Source organism: Macrosteles quadrilineatus, unplaced genomic scaffold, assembly GCF_028750875.1.
Source record: "Macrosteles quadrilineatus isolate MER2022 unplaced genomic scaffold, UCM_ALF_1.0 Scaffold_5__1_contigs__length_97177068, whole genome shotgun sequence".
NCBI classification, from domain to species: Eukaryota; Metazoa; Arthropoda; class Insecta; order Hemiptera; family Cicadellidae; genus Macrosteles; species Macrosteles quadrilineatus.
Window position 1 is genome coordinate 93197786 of NW_026542598.1, and position 27774 is coordinate 93225559.

Consider the following 27774-nt stretch of genomic DNA (forward strand, 5'->3'; position numbering starts at 1 on the left):
CCTCAGCCAATAGAATGCACTCATTTTGTCGGTATTAAAAATCCACAGCTGAAATAAAAATTAAGGATCCAGCCAAAGCCACACTAAAAAAACTCCAGCCCAATCCAATCCCAATCCAGATCTAGATCTAATCTAATTCACCTCGGTTAGAAAAAGTTTCTGTCACTGTCTTGTTGGTCTTGCTGTCATGCTTCTTCTTCTTCTTCTTTTCTCAATTTCAATTATCAATTATCAATCAATTAATTACTTAATATTCTTGCTCTTGCTTACATTAGACTAGTGTACGACAATAAAACACAACTAGGATTAGTAGGATTCTATGTTTTGGACGGTTTGCTAGGACTACTTTCAATAATGAGTAGAAATAATTAGACTAGGCCTATCTATAACTATTTTATTACTGAGGTAGAAGAAGATACAGGCCTAGGCCTAGTTTGTGTAAAAGCTTGTAACTGTGTCTAGAGCCAATGAACTGATGTAAACAAGGTAGGTCTATTGAAAAGTTTGTACTTCATTATTTTAATAGGGTAGGTTACACTTCCATTCTGTTGGCACTTGGTTAGGTAAGTTTAACCTAACCTAACTAACCAAACGATATATCGAAATAAACAATCGAATATTCAATATTACTCATTCGGTTGTTTGTGCCAACAGATATGGAAGTGATATCGATTATTCGATATATCAATTGTTTGGTTAGGTAAGGTTAACCTAACTAATCAAACAATATATCTAAATAAACAATCGAATATTCAATATTACGGGGAATAAACTTATTGAATAGGTATTCGATTGTTTATTTTGATATGTTGTTTGGTTAGTTAGGTCATGTTAACCTTACCTAACCAAATGATATATCGATCGATATTTTCATTCGGTTGTTTGTGCCATCACATTTGGAAGTGTACCCATATTATTATCTAGTTTTTAGCCTATAAATGCCTATGAATATTAGCAAAGGCATGTTTACAAGGAAGTTGACAACCAAAAGTTTACAACTAAGAGTTGCTCCTAGCCTATTAAATTTGGGCAACTAGGCCTAAATAACTTACAGTGGAAGATTTCTTGTAAAGCTTGGGGAGGGGGTTAGGCCTACAGTTTTGCAGAGATTCTGCGACATATTAACTTAGGTATTTTGGATGAATAACGACCGTACCGTACCTAAATAAATACGCATCCGTTTCAATATTAATATTGCTTTGAATTATAACTTCAGTTTTACCATAAGTCATAAGTTAACTTACATAAAATAATAACATTAAAGCAGCTTTTATTATTTCATGCGCATAGTTTTTTCTTCGATTTTTGAAGAAACCATCTAGGGCCTATGTGGTTACCATTTCGTAGGTATTGATATTCGCAGAGGATAACTTACGCATCCGGTAACCGGACGTGGATTAGGCGTCTGGCAGTGACGTCACCGGGTTGTGGGAGCCCGGAACACCATTACTGCAACTATATGAAGTGCAACCAGTGGGGTTCGTGGTGTAGTGGATAGAGTACCGGTAATCAGTTGATGTCCAAGAGGTAGGCCTAACCAGATCGAATCTAATCAGTTTTTGTCAAAGAGTTTGCTTAGAATGTGATTTCTTCTTAACTGTACATCTTTTGTTAGATTTTGATGCATTTATAATTTTATTTTACGAACAGAATTCAACTTTCATTTGTTTTTTTTTTTTCATTAACAGCAAGTTTGGTTAATTAGGTTTGGTTAACTCAGTTGGCCCCTAACTGCTAGACGCCTACTCTACTACCGGTTACTGGACGCGTATCCTCTGCGATCTATGTTATACCCTGGGTTGTAGTTTTTCTGGTTTTGATTTCATTGTTTCTTTAGCCTATCATTAATTAGGCCTTACTGTTTTCGTTATATTAAAATAACAACTTACAGTGTTTTTTTTTTGTGACTTTTCTTAAAATAGCCCTAAGTTTAGGCCTATATTTTGTTTTTGGCTAGGCCTAAATGTTTTATTTACCATACAGTACTTGGTACTTTCTTATGTAATGGAGACCATACGAATTTAGGTATTTTAAGCCAAGTATGAGTTATCAATAAAAACATAAACAAATCATAACTCAATTCTATGGGGGTAACAAAAATGGGGGATTGGCGGAAAATAAAAATGTTGTAATCAATAACTTACCGGTATATAAAATCCAATAGATAAGTTATTGGCATTTATCGTTATAAAAAAGTTTGTGCATTGTAATTTTGACAATGTAAAATCTTTTGTTTGGCGCTTGTACTACTCTCTCTACGAATATTTACAGTACCTAAATAAAGAATATTGTCTATTCATCCGATATTGCAGGTTCTCTGTGGAACTGTAACCCGTGGTGGGCGGGGGATGCTACCCAGGGCTGCCACCTTTGGTTAGGGATAAATCGGGACATGGCCCACCTTCCCCCCTCCCACCGCCCCAGAGAAGAAACAGAGTTGGGTGTTTTTTGTTTTTTGCTGTGTGTTGAGGGAAGGTAGGTAGTTCTGGAGGGTTGTTAGGCGTATTGGTCATGATAAGGGTGTCATGGTGTTGGTGGGAGTTACAGAATGTGATGTTGTCAGTGTACTAAGCATGATCACAGGATTGTTAGGGCCGTTTTTGACTGGGGACGGAAGGCCCTGCACTTAGATAGTGTAGAGGAGAAGGGTTTGATTGCAGCTCCGGCATAGACAGTAGGCCTAAATGGGCTGGGAAGTGTGCAACAATGACAGATTTGGGCAGTGTGGCCGTTGAGGAAGTGGGAAATCAACCTGATGACTGGGACGGGGAACTGTAGGTCCAGGAATTTTACCCGAGTCCTCTTGCCAGACAGTGTCAAAGGTCTTCTGGGCGTCCATGATGGCAAGGATTGAAGGCAAGGGTCCATGGTCGGTGAAGGGAATTGTTTGTTTGGAGGCATTTAATGACCCGCAGAAGCTGATTGTACCTGTTGACTCCGAGACGGAAGCCTGCTTTGGTGTTCAGGTGTACGTGCGCGTGGACAGGACTTTCTTGTACGGTAGTTTGGAAAGTGTGGAAGTGAGACTGATGGGCCGGTAGTTTGACGGGTTGCGGTGGTCTGACGTGAGCGTGCCTCCACGCTCTAGGGGAGTAGCCACAAAAGTGTAAAGGGTTATGAGGATCGGAGGGGGAGGATAGAGATGCTGTCAAGGCCTAAGAGAGGTGTTTTTTAGGAAGCGCCGATTCTTATCAACCTCTTGATAGGTGATGGGATCCAAACAGTGATGGTACGTACCGAGTACATACTGAGCAGTAAGTACCGTGCAATAATGAATTATATGGCAACTATTGTCGTTTGCAACATGGGTTTATACGAAAGTTTAAAACCATCATATAACTAACTAAATAAATAAATAAATATTTCTTTATTGTCACACAACATTTTTTTATTGTAGCATAGCTAAAAAACCGGTGACATTGTCAAATTATGTAATAATAACATTAAAAAATAAATATAAATATGAATAGCTAGAATTAAAAATTAATCTAATAATTATAAACCATCCACAATGTCTTATAATAGAATTAATAATTACAGAATCGAGCTGTCCATTAAAAATTCATTAATGCTCTAATAAGTTTTACCTAGTAAAAAGTTGGCAAGGTAAAAACTTAATGTTAGTTTTGTCAAAATGTATCCAGAAATGTCAGACGTTCTCATGTTTTTATTTGCAAATTGTTATCCGTTTGTATTGGTAAGGTGAGCCTGCTTTTAAACCTATCCATTACAAACTCCTTAGGCCTGATCTTAGTTTTCGAACACCAATTTTTTCATCCCCTTCTCTCAACCCTCACCAGTCCCGGTAGGACATCTAGCCTAAATGCAGTCTAGACCTATTTTTTTTTTAAAGAATTAGGCCTACTTAGTTTCATTAAATAACCTGTGTAAATCTTTAATCTATTACATAATTAATTTGGTTTTTTGTTAACCCTTTAATTATTCTAGGTTAGTTAAAATGGCTGAAGACGATATTCCTATAAATTTAAAATTCCAATCAGAAAACGATGGTTATAAAGAAGATAAAGCATTTAATGAAAAAATATGGAAGATTATTATGACTCCGCCTGAATGGTTGAAAGATTGTGAGTCTATATTTAAGTGGGGCCTTTCTCAAGAACGGTTTGAACTAGTGCGTTGGAACATCCCCGATAAACTGGGTGATTATACAAACCAAGGAGCTTTCTATGGATTTGAGAGGTCAGTATAATAGTAGGCCTAGTCATTAACAACTGTGCATGTGTTTAAAAACTTAAGTGAAGTCTTAAAGGATTGATTGTATGTTCCAGTGGCAACTCGTGCAATATTGCACGCATTTTATTGCATTTTTTCAGTTTGTTTGTATTGGTCATTACTTATAATGTAAAGGTACTGTTCTGGTAAATCCTTATATAATCACAGATCATATATTCACTATTCAGGGTCAGTGGTATTGTTCTAAATTTTGCCTCACCATTATCGTGGAAAAATACGGGTCACATACTAATTTATAGGTTCTTTGGGATCGCTTTCCACTTCACCCCTGATCAAAGGTTGGGCAAAAGTACAGATCTCCTCCTAACTTTTCAATGGGTTACACCACTCTGCACACTTTTATATGGGTCAAAAGTTCAATTTTAGGCTAGTACAATTTTAGGCAGTTTTACAAAACTACCTCCAAAATAACCCATTTTAGGGTCTTGGGAAAAATTTCTAAACCAACCAAAAAATGCACTTTTATGCTATACTATCTGGTCCAACAGACGTCGTCCTGACCTAATGTGATTTTGTCAAATGCTGCTTTCAAGATGAGCTTGTTTGCACTCAATCACGTCCTTACAAATTTGAACTAATGGTGTTTCTGGTCTCTGGAGACATCAAAATGAAAAAGTAAATCGGTCCTGGGCATAGGTCTTACCGTGCCACCTATGGTAAGAATTACTTCTGTATAAGGAAATTTGCTAAAAAGAGAGGAAATTTTTTTTGTACTGTAGCACACACTGTAAGCATCAAAAATGGGCTGTAGCTGATCCATATAGGGCTAGATGGAAGTCTTCTGTATACCAAAAGTCAATGATAATACTTTGTGATTCACTATCTAGCTTTTTTGGTTGATCTATTACCTACTGGAATTCCAGATTCAAGGTTTCTTTGACCCTGTATTCACTCACATTGCACTATACATTGTTTCAAATATTAACTTCAGGGTCCAAATTACCCATTTAATTGTATTTTGTGGCACAAAAGTTTAGATTTAACTAGTGGCTTGTAGGGGTAATAGCCCCTATATTCTAGTAATTGTTTTGTACAAATTATTAGTCTCAGGGGTTACCCTACCTTAGATTATCATTTAACATTTTTGTATATTATGGTATGTATAATAATTATTACATACCTGCATAATGAATTTTGATGTCTGCTCCATTTGAAATAAAAAGTCCCAAGCACATGAGGTGTGTATTATATAAACGTACTAATCATAATACAACTAAAGAACATTTTCCTTTTTCTTCATGACTATTAATTAGATCTAATATATATATTTCTTGAAATATAGACAAATTCACTTAGAAAAACACATAGAGATAATGTCATCATCCAAATTGTAAAATGCTAATTCTATAACAAAATCCATCTGATAAAACATTTACGCCACACTACATTATTTCAACGAACTTCCCACGCAAGTATTCAGTCCAGAGAACAGCTGTTTGCCGCCGGCTTATTTAAATGGGGTTTCATTGCGTACTACTGTACTGTAATGAGTTTTACCGGACACCAATCAGCTGATTATACTGTATTTAGGTGGCAATGAGTGGTTATAAACAAAAACATAACCTCTCTTCTATAGGTTATGACTAGTGATTTTTAGTCCTTTAGTTGGTGGAAATATATAAGGATTTGTACAGAATTAGTAGTATGGCGTAAACCATCGTACGTAACTCGTCCAAAATGTGTGTACCTGACTCGTATGGTAATCCCGTACTCGACTTCGTCTCGCACGGGAACGACCACACTCGTCCGGTAAACACTTATTTTCAGGACTAGTAACGTAATATACTATTGTTGTATGGTATCCATTTTGGTCGATTCCTTGTTCTTTATTTGGTTCTAGTACTATTTTAACATCATCTGGTCTCTTTACCCATCTAAAAGAATCATAAAGTTGACCATGGGCAAGGCTACACTAAAAAAACAGGCCATAATGCTCGTCAAGCATGACGTCACGATAGAAGACGGCAATGACGTAATGTTTGATATTTTTGTGACAGAGGGTATTTATTTATTTATTTTCCAAGGAAAGATTTGATGATCCTGAAGAAGTAGGTAGTGATATTGATGTAAATTATCAGCCAGATTCCTAGCTTTGGTTAGGCTATGCATTCTTAGCTAAACGCTATGTAGGCCTACTGAAATCTGTTTTTTGCCCATAACTTATTTATTTGCAAATCTACTTCCTTATATTATTATATATTTGTAATCCTCATAAAATTTAGAACAAAGTGGCTATATTCAAATATTTATAGGCCTATAATTTATACAATTTCATTGAGCGCAAACTTATTTTTTTTTTTGAAAATTTTCCAAAATTTTTTTTACCTAAAAAATTTTTTGAAACAAATGTTCCTTATGTTTTATGTATAATATTGAAGCCCATGATTTTCCAAACAAAATGGTATATAGAACAGTAGGCTATAATTAACATTGTTTTCAAGCTTCTCAGATCCGTTTTAATAAAACCTTGCAAATGAGCAAAAAATAGGCAGACATTAAGGCCAAAACAAGGGACACTCGGAGGGTTAAAAGTGGTAATCTATATACAGGAATACCTTCATATCCATCCGATGCTCATTTATTCTTCTTCCATTAATATCATGCCAAATCTGGCGCCTGTTGTTCTCTTTTTGAGGAACAATCCCTCTGCGTGGTAGTCTTCCGACATTATACATTATTACTGTGAAAGAACAACCCATTGTAAAGTATCAAGTTTAAAAATATCAGATTGTTTGTTCAAAAGATTTATCTAATTTTCACTTTGTGTTGTTTACTACTTCACTAAGGTTTTTAAAATAACAAAATAATGCACATTCAGGTGTGGTTATAATTTTTTTCAATTTATATAATCACAGCTGTGTTTACACTATATAAAAAGACATAAAAATAAGATTCCCATGCTATTTAAATGTGAATTATTTTATTCCATAACAACCTTTTGGTGCATAATTAAGAAAAATTAATAATTTTCCCCAAAATTCCATGCCCAGACCTGTAAAATGAGACCTCTCCCAGCTTTCTACGGCCTCCAGTTCGCTCACAATTTCATTGTAAAATTTTGGGCTTACGGAATTAGATATATAGATTTATCAGTTTAGTATTGTTTCATGTAAATCATGATTTACTTTAATCCAAGTTGTTTTTAAGGTTGGCCTTTTTGTTGGTATTTGTATTTCGTAAAACCAAGGAAGAAGAAGCAGAAAATATTTTAGAGTATATTTGGAAAAAGGCAGATAGGCCTAAATCAGAGGAGGAAAGTGATTCAGAGGAAGAAGAAAGCAATTCAGATGTGGAAAGTGAAGAAGAAGATCCATTTGAACCAGAAAAAGCATTTGAGATGTGTAAACAAACAGTGGATGAAATGGCTGCGAGTGAAGATGATGTAATGTACAGTCGCATTGGACCTGCGTTGCAACACTGTCTGCAGGCAACCAGAGCTCATATGTTGTTCTTCAAAAGAAACATCGCTGAATCCCAAGAGGTTAGTTAGAAAAATTACAACCTAAATTATATAAATAAATATTTATTTATTATAAATTATATTTTATTAAAATATAGTTCGGCCATTTTAAAAACTACCTGCGCGCCAATCCTAGAGAAGTTCGCTTTCTAAGTGGCCGAACTATAGTATACTGTAATTCATTCTATGAACCAAAATTAAATTAGCAGGATTCAGGTTTTTGGCTATTTGCACACACACTGATTTTGGACGGTCGGTAATAAGTCGGTCGATATTTTATCGGACCATGGTGCTTGCACACATACCGGATTTTTATCGGCGAAACGATCAGTCTTTGTTGTTGTGTCGAGGACGAGACGAGATTATTGAATACTTAATCCTTAAAGAGTTGTTGCTATGTAGTTATTGTATCGACGTAGGTATTATATTCAAACCTAAGTATTTGAACAAACTGAACAAGGGGTGGTATACTAAGGAGTTGGGTCAAATGAAAGAAAGGCTATTGTGTTTGTATGGTTTGCTCAAAGATACTGGAAATGTGAACAATACTGGCCTAAGGTGTAAATATTTAAAACTGAAATGTCAATATAAAAACTGTTTAAATGAAGCAAAGCTAGAAAACAATGTTAAGTACATAGAAGAAAGTAATAACAGATGTAAAGCCGCATGGGAGGTAATAAAAAATAACTGTGAAATTAAAAAACAGCTGATTTGCAAATTGAGCCAAATACTTTCAATTGTTTTTTTCTTGACAGTGTAGACAAGATCAAAGAAAGTATTAAGACTACAGGTATAATCACTTCTTATAATGAATTTTTAAAAAGATATGAAATTGATAGTTGTAATAAATTTTGTTGGTCAGCCATCACACCTAGTGATATTCTTAGTGCCACTAATAGGATGAAAAGATCAGCTAGTGTGGATGTGTACAATATGTCAAAAAACCTATTAAAAGTAATTATTGACTCTTTGGCTAATCCATTGGCAATATGCATAAATAATCTTTTATCAGAAGGGGTTTTTCCTGATTTACTCAAAGTCTCTCGAGTCTGTCCCATTTACAATAAAGGCCCTAAGGACCAACCTCAGAGCTATAGACCAGTTTCAATTATACCTGTATTGGGAAAACTAATGGAAATAATTATTTACAATCAAATCAGAAATTATTTTGAAATACACAACATCTTTAACAACAATCAATACGGTTTTAGAAAAGGAAAATCTACTCTCAATGCATTGGACGATCTAGTCAGGCAAGTTCATCTCTCTTTTGAAAATAAAACTTATGCTCAGGCCACCTTCTGTGACCTCAGTAAAGCATTCGACTCTGTTGACAGCTATATTCTCATCTCTAAATTACAGTACTATGGATTTGATGGCCCTCCATTATCTTTTTTAAGAAGCTACTTGCAAAATCGGAAACAAGCAGTTTGTATAAAAGGAAGATGGTCAGATGAAGTGTCAGTTGAATGGGGAGTACCACAAGGTTCAGTCCTTGGCCCCCTTCTTTTCTTAATCTATATAAATGATCTACCCTCTTCTGTTGATTGTAAAACCATTCTGTACGCAGACGATTCTACTTTTTTATGTACAAGTAAAAACTATAAAGAACTTGAAAAATTGGCTGATGAAACATTAAATAATGCACGAAAATGGTTTCATGGTAATGGACTTTTGCTTAACAAAGAAAAATCACAAAAATTAATATTTTCCTTAAATAATAATTCAAGAGAGTTGTTTGAGAACAGTGATAAGGTTAATACAGTTTTTTCAGCAAAGTTCTTGGGAATATATGTAGATAGTCAGCTAACATGGGATTCACATATAGACTATTTAAATACCAGACTTCCTCATGTAATATTTTTACTAGGCCGTCTGAAAAAATGCATTCCACTAAATTATGTCCGAACAGCATATTTTTCATATTTTCAATCCATTTTCAGGTATGGGCTGATTTTTTGGGGCAATTGTGCTAGGGTAGAGGAAATTCTTGTTTGGCAAAAGAAAGCGGTTAGAGTTATCTCTAATAAAGGCTCGAGAGACCACAGCAAACCACTTTTTAAAAATCTTCAAATTCCTACTATTATTAACGTGTATATTTAGGACTTAATAGTTTATATCTTGGAAAATCAACATCTTTTAAAATTTAGACACAATACTCATAATCATAATACCAGAAATAAGAACCATACCTCAATAGAATTCCATCGTTTAAGTAAAACTCTAAATAGTCACATAGTTTTGTCACTTAAAGTGTATAATTTTCTTGAATCCATAATTAAATTATATACTATAAAGGATTTCAAGAATAAATTTTATTGTTGGCTGACCAATAACCCATTTTATAGTTTAGAAGATTTTTTTAACAATAAGATTCTTCAGTTGTAATTTGTTTTTTGTTTTTTAACAAGTATTGTAGGCCTATATGTCTCCTTTTTTAGTTAGCTATAAGTATTTAATTAATTATTAACTGACTGTGCTATAAGTTTGTTTAGCTGTATCATGACGTTGTCAATAATTTGTTAAAATTCAAAAGACAATAAAGCATATTTCATTTCATTTCATTAAGCGCCGTATGATTAAACGCATGTTCTGGATTCATCCAATTAATCAAAGCAGAGAAAAAACGGGAACATTCCACACACTTTTTTAAGAACTAAGGCTTGATAGCAGTAACATTTTCAACTACCTATTTCAAAATGTCAATAGCATCCTTATCTATTAAGTCACCCATTTAAAACGTTATAAACACGCACTACCAAAACTAATTAGAAATGTCAGAAGAGCAGTGGCTTGAAATGGATGATGGTGTAGCGAGAACTGCCAAAACGGTCGGTTAACAATCGGCGCGTGTGCAAGCTTGTATTTAGCTACGTACGCCACTGTGTCGGTGGTATGCAGTGGCAGTGCCTGGCAGCTCATCGGCATTTTACCGGCGCCGATCAGCGGTCGGCGTGTGTGCAAGGTCCCGTTCCCGCCTGTGGTTCACTATTGGAACTCCAAAATCGGTGTGTGTGCAACGAGCCTTTAGGTTCTAGATCTTGTTAAAATATTGACAACTAGCAAAACAAGCAAATTTAGACAATGAACATTGATTTTTTTTTCTGCTCCACTGACAATGTCAATGCATGTAATAATAATGCAAAATAATAATGAATAAGAAAGTTAAAGTTGTTTTTGTAATTAACTAAAAGAACCAAAAAATAGGAATTCGTATGTGTAGTTAGGTAGTTCAATTTTGGTATGCCAATGGGTTAACTAATTTCAGTATGCTTTTTTACAATTTCAGTTAGCTAGAAACATTCAACCAACAGAGGAAATGTCACAAGAATGCAAAGCAGGATTTGAAGGCCTTAAAGCAAAACTTATAATGTCAATGGTTCAAAACTATGAAATCGTCTTACCGTATTTGCACAAAGCAATGGAGCTAGATCCAGGGTTTGGCTACTGGCCCTATCTTACTGGGAAAGTGTTAAGTACGTTTTCATTCATAATTCTACTTCTACTTCTAGAAAAAAAATGTTTAAGAAATCCCTTAGCAATGATGTCTCCTTAAACTACATTATAAATTGATTTTTACAAGGGTTGTCCGTATATTAACCCTTCCTGGACGGATATATTAGTCAATCCCCGTTTACGTTCCGGGTGGGATATGGATAAGTATCCGTCCTGAGAAATTTCTTTTCTGGGCTAAAGACCGATATATCCGTCCAGAAAACCTACTGACATATACAGTGTTTATAATACAAAAGTAAACATTATACTGCATTATAAATGGGTTATTTTATTTTTGTGGTTAGGAATAAGAATTGCCGTAGATGTTTCAGCTATTAGTTGGTGCCATTAGTGTGTGTGAATATTGCGAAACTGTCAGTTCGTACTAGCTTGTTAGTGAGTGATGTTTACATTTTTGTTTTGTACTTTTTTGCATGTTATTGAGCTAAAATTACCAATCCAAACAATAAAATTTAGGATATGTTATTGAGATGAGAAACAAAAGTATGTCTGAGGGGGATTTCATACTAGGCATTGAAAATAATAGTATGGATGAAGTGTATGATAAACATCTACGTAGTGGAAGTCTTGGTGGGGAATGGGGATGAGGTCATGGGAGCCAAACTGAGGGTTTTAGATTTTCTTCGTAATGTTAGATACATTTTGATACAGATTCCCTCTTGTCCGGACTCCTCGGGACCGAGGTTTTACCGGTTAAACTGACGTCCCAAAAAACTCGTTAAAACGGACCGTTTTAATGCATACTGTATACAGTATTTGACTTAAATTTAGAAGAGCATTGTATTTTGACACGTGATCACTGGTCTCAGTTAATATTTCCCACGAGAACAGTCGTTTTGGTACCGCCCACTTCCGGCCGATCTAGTCCGGTTAAAAGGTGTCCGGATAAGAGGTAGTCTACTGTAGATGAAAAATAAAACAAGGTAAGGAATAAGGTTGACGGATATATCCGTCTGCCGCCCATAAGAATACTCAAGATTATTGGCAGTATTCATACCTTATGTTTCTTTTGGGCCTACGATGGATATATCCATCAAATCAAAATGTCATTTCCTTCATAACCTTTGAATGAAAATTAGTTCAGCGTGAAGAAAAATCCTTTTATGATCCATGAGTTATTTCAAGCAAAATAAATACAAAACATAACCACTTTCATTTTAAAATTATGATGGCAAAAAATAATTAAGCTTCAGCCATTTATTTAATTTAGCCCTGGAAGGGTTAAGTCCCCTCTATGGAGTTGTAGGCGAGCGAGCTTCAAATCTGAGAACGTCTTGTTCTTTACTTCATCCACTACTTTTCTAGCCAGTTCCCCCTTTAAGATACGATTATTCATGTCATATTATTCAGAAATATAGTGAAAGGAAATTGTCACTCCCGCCAAGTAAAATCAAGTTCTGTGATTAGATATCCCTTGGTCTTGGTCGTCAACCGCTTTAAAAAACCAACTCCAGTTGACGGACGTGAATTGAGTAAATGTTTTGATCTATAAAATGTGTGCAAAGAGTGGAAAGCAGTTCCAGAGGTGGTTTATACATTTTCACAATGTTTTCTGTGGCTCAGGCCGAATGCTGTGATTCATCAATCTCGTTTGTCGCTGTAAGAAAGGTTAAGGGAATTTTGCATGTGAATCATAGTGGGACTGAACAAGGGAAATAGTCAGACTAATAGAGGACACCTCTATAAGACTACAGTAAGCACTGGAAGTCTGAAATATGCCAATCAGCAAGCGAAAATTCATCAAATTCAATCACTGTCTCGATGCTGAAAGATCTGTTGAGCAATCGGTCCTATGTGCATCTCTGAGTAATTTAAGCACATTTCTATATTGACACACTTTTCTGCATAGACATCTGTCTACCTGCAACAGGGAGGGATAGACCCCCTCCCTATAGAATCTTGAACACAGTAGTTGTAATCTTACTTGATTGGAGCGGCAATTTTCTTTCACAACTTTTTTTTATGACATGACTTTTAATAACACAAAGTGGTGTCCCTATCTTCAATCTATACTATTATATAAAAATCTAATGGTGTCTGTCTGTATGTGTATTACTAATAGGTGCAAAAACTACTGAACCAACTGGGCTTAAATTTTACAAAAATATAGCTACCATACCAAGGACCATTATAGGACTATTCACATTTCGATATTGACCGTAGGCTTTGTCCCTTTGGCTTTAAAAGTTCTGAGGTGAACATTTTAAAAGTAAATATTGATTGGTCTCCATGGATGTGATGAGAACACTAACAATGTTTGTTTACATTTGCTTTGACATTTAAATATAAACAAGAAGAACTGCTAAACTGGATATTTCACAATTTCAGACAGCTGATACAAAGAAATTAAATATAATGTTTAGCATAAATATGAGGTAGGTTTATTTTAATCTAACCTTTTATCATGGATTAGTTATTCTAAAACTATGTCAATGATTATAGAAAAAAAAATTTGTAACCGTTGCTGTATCAACTCCGGCAATTTTTTATAGTACCTTATCTATGATAGTACCTAGATATAGTTTCTTTAATATTTCAAAAGACTGTATTGATAAGGCACAGCAATATTTATTTCAAAAGTTTATAACAGCTGACTTAGTTTTGCTAATGATTTATAGTAAGTGAAAAAACTGAAGATGAAAGGATTTGTGATTTAATATAAAGAAGAGTTTAATATAAAGAAGAGTTTAATATAAAGAAGAGTTTAATATAAAGAAGAGTTTAATATAAAGAAGAGTTTAATATAAAGATATTTAAATTTAATAATTAGTATTTTTGCAACTTCAAAATTGAAATTTAAAATGTCAATAATAAATTAAAAAAGGTGTAATTAAGGGAGATGAAGGTAAATCTGGTAAATCATGTATGTCAAAGTTTTACTCGAAGATTTGGTCAGTTTTTCTCATATCAGCCTACACAAGATTTAAAATTAATCAAAACCAAAATGGTGGTATCCACTACTTACCAGATTTAAAAGTAATAACTTAAAACGTTTCTATTAAGGCCATAAAAGTTGAATTTTGTTTCTAAAAGCGTTGGCGGATGTGTAACTATTATATGCAAGAGATAAAGATTAAAATGTTTCTATTTTGTGTCCTCTTCCCGTTGCAAAGCACGGGTACAACAGCTAGTAAGTGATATAATTGATTATAAGACTAATCATTCCATGGAGTTGAGAAGTGACTAGAATAGTTATGGGTGAAGCAAGGAAAACAACGTTGGTCTCAGATTTGAACTAGCTAGTGTTGTAGATTGAATGAATAATACAAATTATCTATAGACTTTATTGAACAAAGGATCAAGCTTGAAATAAAACCAACAATACAACTAAACAGCATAGTAAACAAAAACAATGTCCAAACATTTTGTGTATAGCTGTTACAATGTATAACAAAGGAACATCATATGACAGCTAGTTTGGCTGTGGCAGGAGCTTGATAATGGAGAGCCAAAGTTAAAGTTAGGGGCAGCACATAATGTTTTTATTCCATTCAGATAGATACCGTAGCTCATTTTGTAATACATTTTATTTTGTTTAGAGTACCGTAGTTTTGCTAGCAAAATATTGGCCTTTTATGATGGTTATTTTTTTTTAGTTAACACCGCTAAAATAACCGTATTTTTCAAAATTTACATTTATTAAACCTAAGAGCTCTAAGTAGGCCTACCCTAAATGGATCTGAATCTGAAAATTTTTACTAACTACAAATGAAGGCTGTAAAGTTACTTGTAATATTAAAAGTGTAGTTAATATTGTAAGAAATCAAACCACAACTCCCATCCTCCAATGTAAGTTCCCAGTTCTAATGGTTTCCAAGGTTATATTTATGGTTCAATATTATTTGTCCATCCCAGGGAGAGCTAGAAGAGAGTTTGATAAAGATAGGCTGGAAGAAGAGTTTGGATACTTTAAAAAAGCTGTATCATTGGAAAGGAACCCCAAATTCCTTGTCTTTCTTGGCCAGGCATATCAGGAGGTAGCTTTGGATTTAATACATTCCAACAGACCGAGGGATTCTGTAGACCGTTTACTGGCCAAATCTGTTGAGTTATACAGGTAAAATCATCTTTTATGGCTGCTAATTATATCCACATTATAAAGTTTAGGACTGTTTGTGGAATGAGTTGTGCAAAGGTTGTCTAAAAAGGGATGCAATGCAAACATAACACTTTCTTTTTAATCCTCAGAATATTTCAGATGTAGAAAATTATCTTGATTCCCCCTACTGACAATATAAATTACATAATACAACACAGAAACAGGTACTTTTCCATCCGTATTGATAGGCTGGAAAGGTGCCCTTTGCCGTGCCTATATCCGGAAAAGAAACATTATGTACTTTCACCGTGCACTTAGTCAGCTGACGAAATAAACAGCTTATTGCTACGGCCTATTTTATTTTCTGTAATATAAAAATATAATTGAATTTATATCCTAAATAAATTGTGTTAAGAGTTTAAAATATATAAATTTTTTTAGTATGATGTAAAGTATCGTACGTTACTAGCCCGGTAAGCCTGCACAGTAAAACACCACTTACCGGGCTAGTAATGTAATATACTATTAAGATATCTCACAGATGCGTTCTAGCAAAAATATACATGTACTAACAGCTACCACCAGCATAGGCGTCCAGAAATGGCATCCAGGGTCTTAGAAAGAGCACCAGACCGTCCGGAAGGTCCAGGTTCGCACCCCTGGAAAGTGTTTACAAATTTGAGCTAGAAAAGTAAGTTCTTAACAATTTTTAAGTCTATTTTACATCTTCTTCTTCTTCTTCTTCTTTCCTTCAAGGATTAGGCAGCGCCTGTTCCGATCTCACAAATATATATCCTCACTCCCATCTCTTCCGAGGTCTTCCAACATCCCTCTTCCCTCTAGGGTTGTAATTAAAAATCTTCCGTGGAATCCTGCTCTCCGGCATTCTCTGAAGATGTTGTCTCCAGTTCTCTCGGTATTCTTCAATCTTTTCATTTAAACTGTATATATTCAGTCCTCTTCTTATCTCTTCATTTCTTATCATGTCTCTTCTTGTTGATCCATTTACTTTTCTTAAGAATCTCATTTCCGCTGCTTGAATTTTACTTTCCTGTTTTTTTGTGGTAACCCAAGACTCACTACCATAGAGTATAGTAGGAGCTGCCATGACTTTGTAAAACTTCAGAAGTGTTTCTTTTTGCACCTTGTTGCTTAAAGTTCTGTTGATAGTACCACAAATAAACTGAAACTTTTGGACTTTGTTCTCAATGTCAAAATCTAGATTATAACTAATTTTGCATCCAAGATACGTAAACCGAGAGACCTGTTCCAGGATAGAATTATCAACAACAATTTTTGACCTAACAGGATATTTTCCTTGAAATGCCATCACCTTAGTTTTGTTTGTCGAAATTTGAAGGTTGTAAGCCTCACAAACATTGCTGAGTTCATGGATTGCTTGCTGCAACCTATTTTCATTCTCTTGTATGATTAGCATATCGTCTGCGAATAGTAATGTGTTCAGATAGTCGTCATTGCTGATCCTTATCCCTGGATCTACATGGCATCTCCATTTACGGAGAATATAGTCAAGATAAATATTAAATAAAGTAGGTGATAATCCACACCCTTGTCTTACACCTTGATTGATCTCAAACTCTTTTAGTCTAATCATACCTGTATTTATTATTTTACATCTTGAAAACTTAAAATTAACTCTTTATCATTTCATGCTGATTGCTGTTTGTGACTAAGACCTACCTTACCCTTTATTACCTTGCAAAATGAACATTATAATTCACTATTAGAATAAGTTTTCCTATTTTTGTGCACATTTTAGATAATGTATTTAAATTACACCGATTGCCTTCTCGCTTTGAATAAATGTTAAACCTACCGAAAAAAGTACTTTAAGCCAGCAGGTTGATTTTTTGAAGGCTCTAAGACGGATAACGTCTGATGCCACTGGTTCTGACAGAATCCCAATTTCCTTAATTAAATGTATCTTGTTTGGTCTCCTCCCAACAATAACTTTCATATTCAACACCTCACTGAGACTAGGAATTTTCCTAGAAAATTGGAAGTCTGCGCTTGTCCGTCCCTTGAATAAGATCTCATCCCCATCGAGACCAAGACTACAGACCAATAAACATTCTTCCTGCTCTCTCTAAAACCCTAGAACTCCAAATTATCTAGCCAACAAGTTAAAACTTTTGCGTGAAAGAGGCGCAAGGAGTACTTGCTCTGGCTCGTCCACGCTGTGTATTCCTCATCACAGAACGACTGTTTATAACAAAACTTTTGTAGTAACAGCATGCCGCCTTTGGATATCTGTACCTTATCCCGTTAAATCCTTAGGAAACCGATCCCGACTGACAGTGGCGCTGAAAGAATAATACCTTGACCGGATGGCCGTGGCGTGGCAGGATGGCGGGATGGCGTGCATTAGGCCTGGGTGCAGCAGAGGGTGTATGTGTCTCTGATTGTGTGTTAGGGAAATAAATTTATGTAATGTTGTTACACCTATTTGTTTGTTGTAATCTTTATTGTTGTATTTGGTAATGTTTTATTATTATTGTTAGTTTTTTGGAGGTTAACTGTAAGAAATCGTCTCAATAAAGAAGAATTTTCATTTCAAGAGTAACAAGTTTCAAAACTACCAATTAGAAATATTAACGATGAATTTCTCTTTTGGAAAGTCCAATTTGTTTACACTAATCTATATATAAAGCCAAAAGTACCCATGAACTTTTGAGAAAACTACAAGTCACACCCCCATAAACCATATACTTAAAATGTTCGTCATGACGAGAAACCTTGCGCAAAATTATCCATTATTTCATAAGTTGCCCTATAAGGTCGTAATTGCTTTCCAAAGGGAACTTTCCATTTACCTAATGTTAAAAATACCTCAGCTGTTATTATTTGTTTGTATTCTGCTTTGTTTATTTCATCTTAACTTAACTAACCAATAGTTTTATTAATACTAATGTAGTAAAATGGGGTGGAGCCCGTGGGTAACAGCTAGTCTACAGTAATGGTAAAGTAATAGCTAGAAATTTAGCCTCCCAAAAGCGCTTCATGTCTAGTCATACAAATTTGATATTGAAGTATCAGGATTGTTTACGTTGTACTCGATTGCATGCATGCATTGCCTGTTTCAATTTCGTATCATAACATATTTTCTTGAAACTAACTCGTATATCAAACATAGACAACAACATTGCTTAACCATCAATAAAATAGGTGGATAGAGATACCAGTACTAATTTTGTATTAGTAAAATTCTAGCTAGCACCACTCGTGGACATTCATATGAGCATCAGTTGCTGATATTAGCTGAAATCAAGCTTTTGCAGGACTTAATAGTGTTTTACCAACTTTTTATACATTCTACTTAACATTAAAACGCTTATTTTTCTTTACTGTGATTGTTTCAGAGAATGTTGGAGTTTAAAGAGTGACTCTGCTGCAATAGCTCGTCGGGTTGGCAATGGGTTGCTTAAAATGCGAACAGAACAAACTGATCTTACTGTGGCAAAGCAAGCTTTATTGAAAGCAGTTGAACTCTCACATAATAATTGTACACACATAAGCCTAGGAAAGTTTTATTACAATCATGAAAAGGTAAGCAATTGTGTTGGTTGTATTAATTGCACTTACTTTTGCTGTTAGGGAAAATTATTGTGTGTTGAGGCATCAATATGAAGTTCTTAAGCTACCTACGTTCCCTTATGAGGTACCATAGACAAATAGAATAAATATAGACTGTCAAAGGAATGTTCCAAGATGTGCCGCTAGATCGTGCAAGGTGTTCTATTCGCTGCCGTCGTCGGCTCTTCGCTGTATGCCACCAGCAGACGCTGCAGCGGTGTGTGCCTTAACTGCACGGCACTCCTAGCGGTGGACAACAGCTAACATGCTACAGCTAACAACATGCTAACCGCAGCACTGCTGTAGGTCTATATTTAATTTTTTTTGTCTATGGTGGTACTGAAAAGAACAACTTTCAGCGGCTAGACAATCACACTTGTGTATCATCAATCAAAGTAAATGCAAACATCCCTTTTCAATAGCACTTTAAAATATATGCTCCAATTTATTTATGTCCTATGGTTATAATATAATTATTGTTGGTGTAAAGTTAAGGTTTTTCAAGCTAACATAAATTCAGTGGGGAGTGTTGCTGAAGGTATAAATCCCAGATGGTCTAATTAGACCTTCGGCATACAATTTACATTTTAACTTGTTGCTGAGAGTCTAAACGGGCAGTAGCTGATGGCCTAAATCCCAGAAAGTCTAAAAGTATAGTCAATGCAGAAAGCTCATCCTCTGATACTGTTTTAGACCTTCCAGGATTTAGATTCAGCAACTGATCCCATTCAGTGGCCAGATACAGCTCTTCATACTTCTCTCCGAGGACTAGTCTTTCTGTAATTAAATTTGGGCTCTTTTTGTTTTGTATGCAAAACCAAACGTAAACGTTTAAGTGAGCTTATATTGTTTTCAAGCTTTGTAGTTTGTGAAAATAAAATAAAAAAAGAAGCCAGATTAATTAAGAATGATTTTAATTTCTTCAAAAATTGGGTTTGTTTTGTTCTTTTTAGTGAGGCAGGTAAACTTCTAATGAATAAATTGCCGATATATGAAGGCTTTATTTTTTAAAGTTTCAGCCGATGATGACGTTTTGCAGTAAGATTTTTCCACCGGGTATTGTATTTATGGAATACTTCAGTGTTTTTATCTTTATAAACATGCTGAATAGTTTTAAAAATATACAAACCATACACTGTAAAAAAATTCATTTCTTTAAAGTACTTTTTCACCAACTTCTTGTCCTTAAATATTTCAAATCAAATCAATCAATTCAATAACTCTAATGGCCTGTTTTTGTAGTTTTGAAACCTTTTTCAAATTTGTTTGTACTGTCCCACCATAAATTTAGATTCCGTAGCCAATATGACATTCTATAAGCGAGTGGTATATCAATTTTAACACAGCTTTCATAGAGATAAGCCATTGATCTTAAAACATACAAACCCAAATTAATTTTTCCAACCAAATCTATATATATATATAAAGCTCAAATACCACTGACTCATTCATTAATTCACTCACTCATCACAAAATCTCAGAAAACATAAGACCTAGGAACCTGAAACTTGGCAGGCATCTTCCTTTTGGGTAGTAGACGCTCACTAAGAAAGGATTTTACCCTCCGACCTCTGGGCTCCGCCCCAGTGGCTCTGGAGTTTCCCATGTTAACCTTATGAGAAATGGAATTAATGAATCTTAACAGCTGTTTCAATTAAACAAGTTGGTTCTGTTCTATGATGTTCAATAGCATTAAAGTTACAAGGATTACCAACAGGGTGCAGCACTATTATTTCTTTTACATTTATGACAACAGCTAATTTGCAACCACAAGGTGAGTGAGCGTAGCGAACGAACTTTAACCTGGAGGCGAGTTAGCGTAGCGAACGAACTTTAACCTGGAGGCGAGTTAGCGTAGCGAACGAGCTAACCTGAAGGCAAGTGAGCGTAGCAAACGAGCTAACCTGAAGGCAAGTGGGCGTAGCGAACGAGCTCCAACCTAAAGGTGAGCGTAGCGAACGAACTTCAACCAGGACGTGATTGAGCAATGCGAACGAGATCATCTTGAAAATTAAGAAGTTAAATCCGGTGCAAAGCCCGCGGGTTACAGCTTGTATGTATATAATATGTTAATATGTTCATTCCAATTTCAATTATTCATCAATTATGTTAATCAATTATCAAGCCTAAAAATTTGGTTGTTTTTACTTGATTGATCGGGTTATTATTTAGAGTAATTTTAGGGGTTTGATCTTTTTTGAACTTATTTGTATGAAAGAGAACAACATTTGTCTTGTTTGTATTTAGTGTTAAATTGTTGTTTGTTAAGAATTGTTCAATATTTTTGAGCTCCAATTTAGTTGAATTTTTAAAATGAGTAATGGAATTACCCGAAGTTTTAAGATTGATATCATCAGCATCTATCTATATATTAATAGGCAAGCATGTTTCTTTAAAACCTTTTTTCTCAGCTCGCGTGTATCGTAGGAAAAATCTACGCATACCGTTAGAAAGCTATTTTCCTGTAGGTGTGCAGAATCCCTTTATAAATTAAAATAGGCTCAAAAATAAGCACAAAAAATGAATTTGAAATTTAAAAAAATTAACATGGGTATTATGGGTTGCTATGGTGATGACGAAATAACAACACAATATAAACAGAAAATCAAAACAAATGGAAGACATTCCAATCACATGTTTTATTTACAGTGTGGGGTGAAAATAGAGAAGGTTGTACAAAACATACTTTTGGTCGATTTTTCGACCACGGGGCGTGCTCTCGTATATACTTAATGTACTGGCTGACCCAGCCAATGCATTTGGGAGGTTTTTAATGTAGCATATAAATAAATCATAAGGCTGTGGCAAGACACAAGTGGCAACCCGGCATACTGAAACAGCTGTTGCGATTCCGGAGTGACGTGGCCACACACCAACGCCGCGGCCTTATAATAGAGGAGGCTATGCTAGTTTGCGGGGTATTGTAATAAAAGTAAAATTATGTCTTTTTACAGGATGATGAAAAAGCATTAGAACAGTTTTCCAAAGCACACCCAGGTGATTTTGGAACTGCTGAAATAATTCGATTGAACCTTATTAAAGATCCTAATTATGATCCACTTGATATTATGCAAGTCTGGTTAAAATTAGCAGACAATGCAGTAAAGCAGTACAGATCTTTCTGTGATGCTGTTTGGTATTACTTAACCTTCAAGAGAGATGTGCTGTCTGCTGCAAATTATTTGTGGAGGGTTTTGGAAGAGGATGATAAATTCATCAGAGCTAAAAGAGCTGTAGTAAGTATTTTTATGACATAAAAATGTACATCCATACACTCTCACTTAATTGCAATACAAACAACTGATTTTGACATTTAACTCAGTACCTATTATGAAAGACACAATGGTTTTTGTCCAATAGACTTATCATAGCAGTAAGCAGTGAAGTAATGAAATCTTATTTTCGTAATCATTCATAATGTATGTGATCACTTTGATTCCACCAGAGGTGTTGCTATTGATTTTGAAGTCCCACAAAATATTTTTGAGACTCCTATGAGGCTAAAAAATATAAGTTTTCAAATTGTATTGAAAAAGTTCCTCTATTAAAACCATTTATGCAGATTTGTGTTTGTTAAAAGAGAGTCATTAATTTTGTGAACGTAAATGTTTAGAAAAACTTTATTTTTATTCGTTCTTCAATCGAGATTCGAATTTTACAAGACATTTAGCTAACACATATTGTGGGATAAGTTTGAATTGCCATTGCTATCTCAACACACCTTTTAGTCTAATCTTTTTTTTGTCTCATCTGAAGTTAAGCTTGTTAAGGAGCATTCAGCGCAAATGAATAAAAGATTCTGCTAAGGTTAAAGATATATTCTGAAATGCATGCTGTGATTTTTTTTTAGATCGAAATTTAAAATTGTATTCATAATGAGCTGTTAAACACTCTTTTGGGCTACTTAGCTCAGTTTTGTTATTTTTCTAATTTACATTTTATGGTTATTATTTGATTTTTTACGTTTCAGAATTATATTAGCTACGCATTTTGTGTTGGAAAACCAATCAATCTAATAGAGCTTACAGTAAATGAGATTTTACTAGTTAAAGAGCAAAATCAAAGCCAATCTCTTAAACCTCAAGACATGAAATTACTTGAAAGTATCCTCCAGAAATTATTGGAGAAGTATCCTGATTGCAACACAACTCCTAGACCAAATATGTTGGAACATCTGAAGAGAGAGGTCGATGAAATAATCTCTAGTAAAAGAAAATGGCGCTATGGATACAATAACAGACGCAGAGAAACAAAATCACTTTCTGAAGAACCAGTGAACTGGCGGAGTGGTCCTCATCAAGATCAACAGAATCACGAACACTACGGAAACAGGAGGCCTTACAACAGCGAAAATAATAGGAGGTATGGCATGAGGAACAGCTTCACTGTGGGAGATGAGGACCGAAGAAACAGAGGATTTGGGGACGATCGTAGGAGAAACAGCGAGTCAGAGCCTGGCACGAGCTTTGCTAGAACTTCAGGTATGACACAAGGTACAAAAGACAGAACTGAACCCAACAGTAGGTTCAGCAACCGGGGTAGAAATGACCGACAGTACAACAACTACAATAACAACAGATATGATGTCACAGTAACAGACTGGCGCAGTGAAAATAGGAAGCATTAAGCAAAATAGAAAATATGATGTCGTTTTTAAATATTGGTTCATAGTACGGTTCAAAATGCTGAACAAAACTCCATCATAGCATATTTTCTGTACCACCTAAGATATTTTGTGACAAACTGTCTCCAACATTTTGGTCAAACGACAATTTCTCGAAGTCACATTTGTGACATACTCGTTTTAGATTGATATGTAGCCAAGCCTATTTAAAACTGTTGATTCTGTTCTTAAGTAATCCTCATCCAGGAAAATGTGCTATGAGTTAGTGATGTTTATATTCTATTACTTGTGCCATATTAGTGATATATCAGGGTAATTAAACAACACATGTTTGTTGTGCTCTTTTAAGTCTGAAAACAGCAGAATAGCATCAGTTTAGTGCTTTAGCTCTTGTGATAAAATGTTAAATTATTTCTTCTTCAACTTTGGTCTTATGAAATATAGTTACCTCTCCAAGTCTTGATACTGTGTGATAGTAGCCCATCAGTGCCTTCTTGCCTCTTGCAACTGCCTGAAATGTTCACACTCCAAGTGAAACTCTGATAAGACGCTTAGTTTGAAGTTTTAACTGTTGTAGAAGACTCAACACTGATAATTTTTATGGCAGTTATTCAGTAGGTAGTTTTTGCTTTCCCATAATTATAAAAATTAAAAGCTATTCTCTTCTCTATCCCTAATTATTTCTTTTACTTTTATTTGCACTTTTGAAGCTTTCTAGCACTTATATTTTGTAGGTATTCCTGGTTCAAGACTTTACATTTATGTTAAAGAATTCTTAACCCTTTTTTGTTGCCTCTGTTCTTAAAGTAATTGTAAAATTACTCTATGCTCATTATGCCAGCTTGTGTCATTCTTAGGGGTCTTCTTATGCTATCACACTAACACTATTTTATATATTTATACACGTCATTTTGACATGTTTATTGTGGTCGGGTTGATTTATTTACTCAGCTAAGGACACGTGAAAGAGTCAGGTTGGTGGAGGATGGAGGTTCTTTCTCGGACTGGAGTTGTAATTTGGGGTGTTTAACGGCTGATTTTGGGAATTTCCAGTTTTATGTTCAGGCGGATGCGATCCAAAAATTAATATCTTTCTATAGATGTTTCTATTAAATATCTTTGTGGCGTTACCTAATTTATATGCAAACCATCTACTTACTGTTTAAAATAGATTTATGTAGACATGTTTGTTTGTACAGGGCATTTTTTTTTAGTTTTTAACGCAATCCAAATAATTACAACCACTGTTAGACAGTAAACACTTTGTAACGTCATTGCTAGCTTATATGTTGATCCCTGATTTATTTACCTCATTGCCAATCAGCTAATATGTATTGGTGTTTAGATACCTTTGAGAATTTTTTGTAAATGAGACTCAACATGGCATTTTTGTAAGCTAAAATATGTATTGTAAATATGCAGGCTTTTTCCTACAGATCCAATTTCCTCGGGTTTTTTACAATTCTATGAATACTGTAGTTTATTTGTTTTGTACTGGAATCACACATGGAATCTTAATTTCAAACCTTAACGTAAAACCAATGATTTACTTTTAATGTACAATACATACTATGATTTTGTGAAAACCCCATGTTGAGTTTAATTCATAATAATTTCCCAATACCACTAAAACTCATAAAGCATTCAACAAATCGTATTTATTAGCTGATTGTCCATGAAGTAAAGAAAACAGATATACCGAGTTTTGTCATTAAAAAGATTCTTACGGTACTTGAAATTTGGGTTGCTTTTTTTTAAAGAATAGCCTATTTTTAATATTAATGTTATCTAAATGAAGAGTTTTTGAGGATTGGAGATATTTCTCTTATCTTGTATTTAAAACTTGGATGCATGATATTTACCTATGTACCTAGGGTATTTTATATGTTTTTTACAGTGCATTGTTGAAAATGAATTTTATATGACATTTTCCATTAGGTACTTTTTTCATTACAACCGCAATTGCAGTGTTGCCGTTTTGCACGTAGTTACAATTCTGCGCGGATTAGGGTTGTGAGCGGATTTTGCACGGATTTCACCCAATTATAGTTTTTAAACATATTTAGGAATTTCAAGGATAAATCGGGACACCTTGTACTTTGTGACCGAAGAGGAGTACTATATGAGTAGGAGCTAATGATTATAATATAGTGCATTCATGAATGATCGATGATGTTTTTTTGTTTACCATTTATTGTTCTCTTCACTTCTACGCCTACTCAATTTGTCACTTGATTTAATTGTTTTAGGGATATTTTACTGGGCGTTCTAGTGATTTTCCTCTAGACGTTGGTTGGTGGCAACACTACTTATCTAATCAAACAGAAACAAAACAAACCACCAACATAACATAACCTTTAAATAAAGATATATTGCATTTTATTGATTTCTGAAACTTCTTTTGACTTGTCTTGCTATAGGTAAAGTTTGTTCAGAACAATAACTTAAGTTTAATATGTAATTTTAAAAAATTTTTATTAATAGTATTATATTTTTTTACTGAATATTTTGTTGTATCTGTTCAATAACTTATCATGCAGGTACTGAAAGCACGCATCAAGTGTAAATATCCTGTTATATATTTTGCGTGTTACATTTCGTTATAGGTGAAAAAATTATAATGGAAAACTTGTTTTCTAGCACTATATGTGATGTGGAAAGCAGAAAAGGGACCTCTGGTCGGCCCTATGTTATTCCTCCATAAGATAAGAAAATGTACCTCTTGTCGGGACCACAACATTTGTGAGATATTTTGTTCTCCATAAACTGAACTTTGTTGTAATTCTCTAAATTTCCTCCAGAATGCAGGACAATTCATTTTTTGGCCTAAAATCTGTTTAAAAAGTGAATATTAGAAATGGGACCTCTTGTCGTTATGGCGAAATAACATTGAGCGAAAAGAGGTACCTTTTCTCAGACCGTGCAGAGGCTACAAAATGATTTATTTCGACCTTTTATGTCTTCAATTCGATATTTTAACCGATACTGTCCTGTTCTATGATAAATGAGATATAACAATCGATAAAAACCCGAATTTCGATATTTTCGACCTTAATTACTTATATCGGCCGTACTGAAAATTTTGCATCGCCGACAAGAGGTCCTTTTTCGCTTTCCACATCCCATATTATTAGACTCAGGTTAATTTACAGAGTACACATATTTTAAACGTATTGTGCAAGGATTAGTGAAGGAAAAGCGGGATTTTTATGCTTGTGAGGAGGAATTTCTTCCGGAGCTGTGTGGCAACACTGCACAATTGCCTAGGTGCCTAGGATAAGACTGGTTAAGTTTGTTTTGTCATAAAAAAGATTCTTATGGTACTTTTAATTTGGGTTGTGTTTTTAAAAAGAATAGCCTATTTTTAATATTGATATGTTATTTAAATGAGGTTTTATTTATTTTATCTAAGTCGGGAGTTTTTTAATAATTGGAGATATTTCTCTTATCTTGTATTTAAAACTTGGATGCATGATATAAACCTATGTACCTAGGGTATTTTATATGTTTTATACAAGGCATTGTTGAAAATAAATTTTATATGACATTTTCCATTATTTATTTCATTACAACCATAATTGCCTAGGGTAAGACTGGTTAAGTTTGTGTAGTTGGGTGCTGAGGCCATTCTAGATAGGTACCAGACTAAGGAGAATAGTAAACAAACGTAAACATCCCATTCCAATTGAATGAACATAGTTAATTGAACATAACTTGCTGCTATCAATTACAACCAATTTATTTTCTGCATATTGACCTTTAACCAAGTCAACCCCAAAAGAAATGTATTGGACTAAATTGTATCATCTTTTATTTTATATAAATGTTGCTTTCAAATTAAAGCAAGGCAATGGACTAAATAATACTGTACTGTGCATTCCACGAATGTTTTGCACACACACAATTTTTGGTTTGACAGGGTTGCCACCGCAGTGGGATGATAAAATTCATGCAGAATTCCTGGTTTTCATCGGTAGTTTACAAAAAATTCATGGTCGATGCGCTTATACAATTTCAACACAATTGAGTTTTGCTGATTTCATAAACTGACGTTAAAGAGGCAGTTTCTTTGTATGTTACTTTTGAATAACCTTTCATACTTTATATACAACTTTTTTAGAGTAAATTATAAACATTCAAAACAAAGTTGAAAACAAAACTGGTCCAGCTATATTCTACATGAGATATTGGAGAAGAATTGTAAAATATATTAAGTCTAGGTCTAATTCAATCTTTCCACCGGAATAGAACAAAAATCCCACTCACCCAGCCAAAAGTCCTGTTTCA

General features: G+C 34.6%; 1 protein-coding gene across 1 annotated transcript; it reads left to right on the forward strand.

Moving 5' to 3' along the window:
• Positions 1–228: 228 nt before the first annotated feature.
• LOC128993994 (uncharacterized) lies at positions 229–27037 on the forward strand. The gene is made up of 8 exons (XM_054418171.1): positions 229–486; positions 3949–4200; positions 7402–7735; positions 11004–11190; positions 15086–15287; positions 18650–18836; positions 21818–22099; positions 22834–27037. The coding sequence occupies exons 2-8, from the start codon at positions 3959–3961 to the stop codon at positions 23488–23490; spliced, it is 2091 nt and encodes a 696-aa protein (XP_054274146.1). The 5' UTR covers positions 229–486; positions 3949–3958; the 3' UTR covers positions 23491–27037.
• The last annotated feature ends 737 nt before the right edge of the window (positions 27038–27774 follow it).